This window comes from Arvicola amphibius, chromosome 13 (assembly GCF_903992535.2).
Source record: "Arvicola amphibius chromosome 13, mArvAmp1.2, whole genome shotgun sequence".
NCBI classification, from domain to species: domain Eukaryota; kingdom Metazoa; phylum Chordata; class Mammalia; order Rodentia; family Cricetidae; genus Arvicola; species Arvicola amphibius.
The window spans coordinates 43,739,172-43,746,367 of NC_052059.1; the positions used below are offsets into that span (position 1 = coordinate 43,739,172).

Here is a 7,196-nt window from a genome sequence, read left to right on the forward strand (position 1 = left end):
CCCAAGGGCTCTGTTCTCAACCTCATCAACTCATCAGCTTTTCCCTTCTCCTCCCCTTTCCTTTCTTTCCTCCCTATCCTACTCTGAAATTCCTCTCTCTCTCTTTTAATTCCTTCCGAAAGCAAAATAATAAATCAATTACAGAAAAGAAAGCACTCCCCTCCTTTGGGTCCTGCCTTCCAGCCTGAGCTGGCTTTAACCCACCCTTCTTATCTGCTTCCCACAGTATCCTCAGAAGGGAGGGGTTTGAAGACTGGACATGAAGGGCAGAGAGAAGCTGGTCAGACCCCTTTAAAGCCAAGCTCCCAAAATGGTTTCCTCCAGATTATATGGACGACATCTTCTGTCTCTACGTTCTTCCTTCCTTAACTCCTAACTTGAGACCCTGTCCCCTACCAAAAAAGCGCCATACCACTGCTACAGCAAAGACTGCCTTCTGCAAGACCCAAAGGATAATTTTTGAGAGGTGTCCTCTACTCCCTCCCACTCCAAAACAGAATAAAATTCTAGGCCATTAGTCCCTTCCTCAGAATACCGCAGAATCCCCCACCCCTTTCTTGCCCAGCCACTCTCAGGCCTTCTCCCTAGGAGGCCCTGCTCACGGGGGAGCTACTGCAGGGAGACAGCGACACCTACAGGTAGAGCTGCACACAGCAAGCCTGTCACTCCCCAGAGCCCCTGGTGGGGGGGGGGGGGAATCATTCCCAGAGAGCCTTAGGCCTTTCCCCACAAGGAAACAGCAAAGGAGATGAAGGGGAGCTGGACTCCCGATGGAGGAGGCTCCAGCTAGAGCAAAGGAAGATTTCTTCTTTCCTGACCATCTTCCTGCCTCAGAACAGAAAGAGCTGAAGAATGTAACCATTCCAAGACAAAACAAGAGGTAGAAACCTGTACTGAGTAGGAGTTACGGGAAGCAAGGTCGGCGGGCCCAGGCACTAGTCTTAGATGTGTCCTCCACGAAAGCTGAGGTAGCAGCTTTCTTTCTAGGCTTCAGCAGATTCCAACATTGCTTTACAGGACTCTAGTGCCTCTGGGCTGCCCAGCAGCAGCTGAACCACCACACCCCCACCCCATCCCTCCTGCCCCCAGCTTGCACCTGTCTGCCTCTCTCAGTCAGTCCTGAGCTTCCACTGACTTCATCCTAGAGTTTCAGGAAGAGGTAGGTTCACCTTCCAGCTGACTGAGCTAGAGGCTGGACAGTCTGCAGGGGCTTGGAATGGACATACAGACATCCAGGGTCTTCTACTGGCTCAGAATTCACACTGGTTTAAAGTCAGCCTATAAGCTCCAGAGAGTGCAGCAATAAAGCAACTCACTCTGCCTGCCCTGCAACTGAGCCCAGAGCCCCCAGGATGCCCTGAACACAAGACTCTGTTGGCTCCCAGGCCAATATGGAGAAACTTCCCATCCTGTCAACTGGTGTTCGTGATATCCTTTGCAGAGGACCAGAGCATGCTTTCACCGACTGTCCTAATCTCTGGGACTCAGCTTCAAAACTCCCAGAAGCAGCCATGCCCAGACAGAGAAAGGGACTCACAGCAGCCAGGATTCGCTAGCCAAGAATCCAGAAAAGGCTGGCTTCCTGGCCTGAAGGAAGGAAACTTGGGTCTATGGAGAGTAGACAGTGTGGAACAGTTCCAGGGAGCACAGGGAAGGGGAGGGTGGGGGTCCAGATTGCTGTCCTGCATCCAGTGTCCCCTCAAGAGCCAGATGTGTGTGCTAGAATGCCTCCGGGGATGGGCCCTCTGCCCACCGGGTCCCCATCATTTTCTACACTGCATTCTCTCCACATGTGTCAACACTGGAAACCTGAATGGCTGGGCTAAAAGGCGCTTTCTCTCCACTCTAGTCCTCTGACACTAGATCTCACTCAGAGCCTTTGAAAAGGCATCTGAAGGCCCTCGCTGGGGAGGGGGGCACTCTTCACCGTGGCCCCAGGCAAACCGCTGACTTGAGAAGGAACCTCCACTCTGAATTGACTTTCCAGCTGGTTCCCAACTAGTCTTCTAGGCAGGGGAAGGGCCATTGGATTTAGGTTTCTTTCACACCACTCCATCCTATCAGAGCCTTTCAGAATCCCACCATCTGTCGTTGAGTTGCCTTTGACCAGCTTTGGAGAGGGACTTCTCAAGGGAGAGGGGACTGAAGAGTCATGACCCAAGGAGATGCCAGGCAACCCTACCCCCTTCCACTTTTCCCTCTTCCCATCTCAGCCCCGGGATGACAGACGATGGTAGACATCTCTGCTGTGTGTTAATACTCCACACACATGCCTTCACACACCCATACACACCCATAATGTGCAGGATGCCCAGTGCCACTTCTGTGGAGAGCTGCCTCCTCAGCTAGGAACACCCCATGTGCAACTTGACATCTGATACTGGAGGGGGCTGTTCTCTACTGCTGGCCCTCAGAGAGGACCCCTACACTGGGAAGTGTGAACCCTTGATGCTGGTGGAGTACAGTTCAACAGCAGGCAATCTGGCAGGTTTTGCCTGAAATGCGATTTTCTTTTCTTCTTGGCTCTGAGCATTCTGGGCCCCAGAAAGCTGTGTTTTCAGACCATCAATGAAGAAAAAGGTCAAATTTTGTGACAGTTGGTTCAGAATGAGAGTCCACTTCCCTAAGGCTGCTGGAAAGGGTGGCAGGGTGAAAATGAGCCCAGAACATCTCCTACCCTCAGACTCTGTCCCTCCTACCCCACAGGGTTACTGCCAGGGTTACTGCAAGTCTGGTGAAGGCCACACCCCAGGGCAGGGCCACATCCTCTGAGAATGCATAGCTGGGAGGTAGCAAGTCTGTGAGCAAGGGAAGGGCCCAGGATACAGCCAACACTGACTCTACCAGATTACGAATCCGCAGGACCGATCTGGAGGGCACTTCTCACACCATGCACATCTTCCATAACCTCCCTGTCTGGGTTTTCCATAACCCTTGCTGCTGGAGGTAAAGATGATCCCCTGATCCTTGCTTGGTAGTCTAGTTCACTCTGAACCTACCAGCAAGCCATGACCCCAAGAACAGCACCTGCACAGATCTCTCTCTCTCTCTCTCTCTCTCTCTCTCTCTCTCTCTCTCTCTCTCCCTCCCTCCCTCCCTCCCTCCCTCCCTCCCTCCCTCCTTCTCTCTCTCTCTCTCTCTCTCTCTCTCTCTCTCTCTCTCTCTCTCTCTCTCTCTCTCTCTCTCTCTCTCTCTCTCTCTCTCTGTCTCCAGAACACAGAATCCACACACAGCCTTGTAAACATGTTTTCTTTGCCTGTGCAAGAGGAAATCTCTATCTATCCCAAGAAGCTGAGAATTTACAAAGTATAAGGGAAAGGGGGAGGCTCTGCTGGAACTCAGAGCGGTGGGGCAGCCACTCCTCCCTGTCACAGACAAGGGGGCTTACTGGATGAGCAGTGAGTGGTCTTTGTTAAGCTCTGCCCCCCCCCCCCCGCATACATTCACCATTCTATCTTCTTCTTCCCAAGGAACAAACTTTGGCCTCCTCCCCTCCTGTTCCCCCACGCCCCTAGCTTCAAGCCCCAAGGCGGTTGCTCTGCAGGCCTTGAACACCGCTTTGCAAGCTGTCTGCCTCCCGTCTGGCTTGGGTAAAGGTGGAAAAGGAGGCATTGGGTAGGAAGAAACTTGCAAAGTGCTCCCGAGAGTGAGGAAATAGGGTGCTTTCCTGAGGCTGATTGGCAAGTGGGAGGTGACTACAAGGGCTCCCCGTGAGCGTCCAAACCAGGACCTCCAGCAGAAATCCAGTGACCCAGAAGGCAACCAAGAAAGGAGGGGGCTGGCGTGCTAGCTCCCAGACAACCTTTCCCCTCCCTCCTTTCTTCCATGCTAAGAGTTGCAATTTTTTCTTCCTAAGTTGCTGCAAATTGAACCCATTATTTTGAGGGAAATGAGCGTTATCACCGCCTGCAAGTAAGCGTGTGTGTGCGCGCGGCGGCGCGTGAGTGCGTGCGGAGATGGTTTGAATGTTGGAAGTCTCCTTCTCAGTCCTCCGCGCAACCAGCCAGCTACCACACGGCTCCCTCTTTCAGAGCCTCCCCAGAGCCTCCCCCCGGAGCCCCGGCCCTGTCTCCCAGCACGGCGGCGCTCTCCCGGTGTCTCCCGTGGCGCCCTGCTTGCAGCCCCCAACCCCACCCCCGCGTGCCCAGCTTCCAGCGGGCGCCTGAACGCGCGCAACCCGGTGTGGCCCCCAGACTCGCCACCTGCAGGTACTCACCTAAAAAGAAGAAGAGGCAGAAGGCGTTTGCCAAGATCATGTTAAATAAATCCCACAGTTTTGTGTGTGTGTGTGTGTGTGTGTCTTTCTCCCTTAGGTTTAAAAAATAAAAATAAAATAACAACGATAATAATAACCGCCAAGCAATGATAATGACCCCCAAATCCAATGCGGAGATCCCGAGCCGGCTGAAGATCCGGAGTCCTGGGGTTCTCGCTGCTGGTTGCAGGGGGTGGGGTGGGAGGCGGGCGGTGGGCTGCCTCTAGACGTCCCCCTTGCCACTGAAATCAAACACACGTAGCTATGTGTCTGGCTGCCTTCTAAGCCAACAGACTGGTCCTGAGGTCAGCCCAGCCCTCCGCGCGTCCGGGAAGGCGTGAGTCCCCGCGGGTCCAATTCCCCTGCACTTCCCAGGAGGGGACTGGAGAGGTGGGGGCGAGGAGATCTGAAAGTGAAGGGCTGGAAGAAAGCAGCGTGGAAAGGGGTCAGAATAAATGCAAATAAGGAAGAAATCCACCGACGGATAAGGAGCAATCCAGTAGGAGCTTCCAGGATGGGAGACCAGAGTCGCTTCTTTGGCACCAAGACGAAGAAAAGATTCAAAAAAAAAAAAATCTTCTCCCGCTAACCCTTGCTCAGCTCACTTTTTTCTAATGGAATTCCAGTGCCGGGGTGCCTGTGCTTGCGTGTGTCTTTCTCTCCTCCCTCCCTCCGCTCTCCCTTGCTCTCGCTCTTTGCTCTCGATCTCCGCTCTCCCTCGCTTGCCTCTCCCTCCCTACTCCCTCTCTCCCTGCTCCTCCCTCCGCCCGCTCCCTCCCCCTTCACGGCTCCCTCGCCAAGGCTCTCACGCCTCGCCCCACTCCTCTGCCCGGGGCTCGGCGCTCCGGCTCCCTGGCGGCAGGCGACTCGGAGCGCGGGAGCGCGGTGGAGCAGCGACACTCTGCCGCAGCCGTGGCGGAGACTCGGCGGTGGTAGCAGCAGTAGCGCAGCGGTGGCGCTGGCGCCAGGGAACTCTGGCCTAGGGGTGAGCTCCACCACTGGCTCTCTCCGCTCAGCTGCCCACCATCCTGGGACCAGCCTGCCGCCTTGGCCAGAAACCGATTGGATCCCCGGGCTAGTGTCCATCCATGCTCAAACCGACAAAGCCCATGAAGCCTCCACGCCCCCTCCTTCCATGAAATTTCTCGTCCGTCCTAGACGAGGGTTTGCGCCCCCCGAGTGCCACTGCCCTGCACTGGATCCCCAGGGCCTTGAGATCTCGGACGCCTGGAAAAGCTAAAAGAGGCTAGGGGACACTGAGTCCCGGGTGCGGGAGCCATCCTGGATGCATGGGGGCAGGGCAGTAGAGAGAGCCCTGGCCTGGTGGAGGTCTGAAAGAGAGCATCACTCTCTGCGAGATGATGTATCCATCGTGGGAAGCGGATCTAAGCAGCACCCCAAAGGCACAGGTTATCCAAAGACACCCTGTAGGCCAGCCCTCCAAGCAGGAGAGCAGGAGAGTAGCCTGCAAGCCTGGGTCTAGCCCCGCGATCCTACACGTGTGTTCTGCCCGCGGAGCTTGGGAACTTTCACCGCACACCGACGCCTCTCTTGCTAAACCCCTACCCCCAACATACACACACACACACACACACACACACACACACACACACACACACCAGCTTTGAAGCCATTCCAGACTTTTCTTTACCATGCCCTGGACCAGAAAAAAAAAAAAAAAAGGTTGTCTGGGCGTCCCAACCGCCTCCTCCAGTCAAGTGAACCAGACTGAACCGTGCGGGAAGGATCCAGCCTGGAGGCGCACTCCAACCTATTGGGGTGGCCCAAAACACGGGGCCTCCAGGCCTCCACTTCCCACCTCCGCCCCCCACTCAGAGGTCGCTTGGGCTCCCAGAGCGAGTCAGGAACTGTTGGCCCCTCCCCGCTACCCGATCGGAGGCTGCCGGGGACTCCTCCCCAAGCCGGGAAGGGGACAATTGATCCATAAGTCTTTGCACACACACCCCGCCCCCCGCTCGCCGGCGTGTTTTAGGCACGGAATTTACAATAAAAGCCCAGAAGCACCACCGAAAAAGAAGCGTTTGGCTGGGAATGGGTTGAAGGCGAAGTAAGGTTGCTGACGGAGGTGGCAGGGCAGCAAACAGACAGGCGGTGCACACACCACGGCGCCCTCAGGATCATACAACCTACGCACACTGAGCACCCTAATTCCATGTTCCTGACACACCCTCGGCTGCCCTGAATCACGACCTTTTGGCACCCCTGTGCCTTGCGTGCCTCCTTGCACTCTGAGTGGCAGGGCCTGGTTTACAGGGTGTCTCCTCAACTTTCCACGCTGCTCCCCCAAAAAAAGAAAGTAAGAAAGAAAAAAATTAAGAAAAAAGAATGAAAGGTTGTCAACATCCAAAACTTATTTGGGAGTATCTTTTAAAATACATTGTTAAATACCAACGATAGAATAGAGGAAGTGCTAGAAATCTGCTTAGTGTGGAGAGGGTCACTCACAAAACCAGCAGTCTTGGCTGCTAGTGGGAAAGCTAGAGGGAGCAACTTCCATCTTGTGGATTTAGGCAGGCAAGCAGCTTTTCCCAAGTGTGGGAAGCACCTAATAGGTGTCTCATCCAGTTCAAGGAAAACAATGATCCTAGACCCTACATCCAATAATACCACTGTGATGTCTGGGTACTGGAGGGTTCCCGCAGAAAGTGGGCAATCGCTCAGTACTGAAGCAACAGGCTTCTCTCTGTCCTTCCTCCGGGGTGATTCTGTTTTTCAAAATGACTTCCCAAGGTCTTTCCAAAATTTGGGGAACTTAAAGATCTGATGTCAGCCAAGTGTTGGCAAGTATAGGTTAAAAGATGAGAAGCAGACCATCGGTGGCAGTGCACACCTTTAATCCCAGCACTCAGGAGGCAGAGGCAGGTAGATCTCTGTGTGTTCGAGGCCAGCCTGGTCTACAAGAGCTAGTTCCAGGATAGGC

At 54.6% G+C, this 7,196-nt stretch overlaps 1 protein-coding gene across 1 annotated transcript in view; it reads right to left on the reverse strand.

Moving 5' to 3' along the window:
- Positions 1-4,920, reverse strand: part of Gfra2 (GDNF family receptor alpha 2) — a 96,308-nt gene extending 91,388 nt beyond the window's left edge. Inside the window, exon 1 of the mRNA XM_038310239.1 lies at positions 4,217-4,920. Within this exon, the coding sequence (XP_038166167.1) occupies positions 4,217-4,256 (40 nt within the window). The 5' untranslated portion in view covers positions 4,257-4,920. The remainder of the gene's footprint in view (positions 1-4,216) is intronic.
- Positions 4,921-7,196: the final 2,276 nt, after the last annotated feature.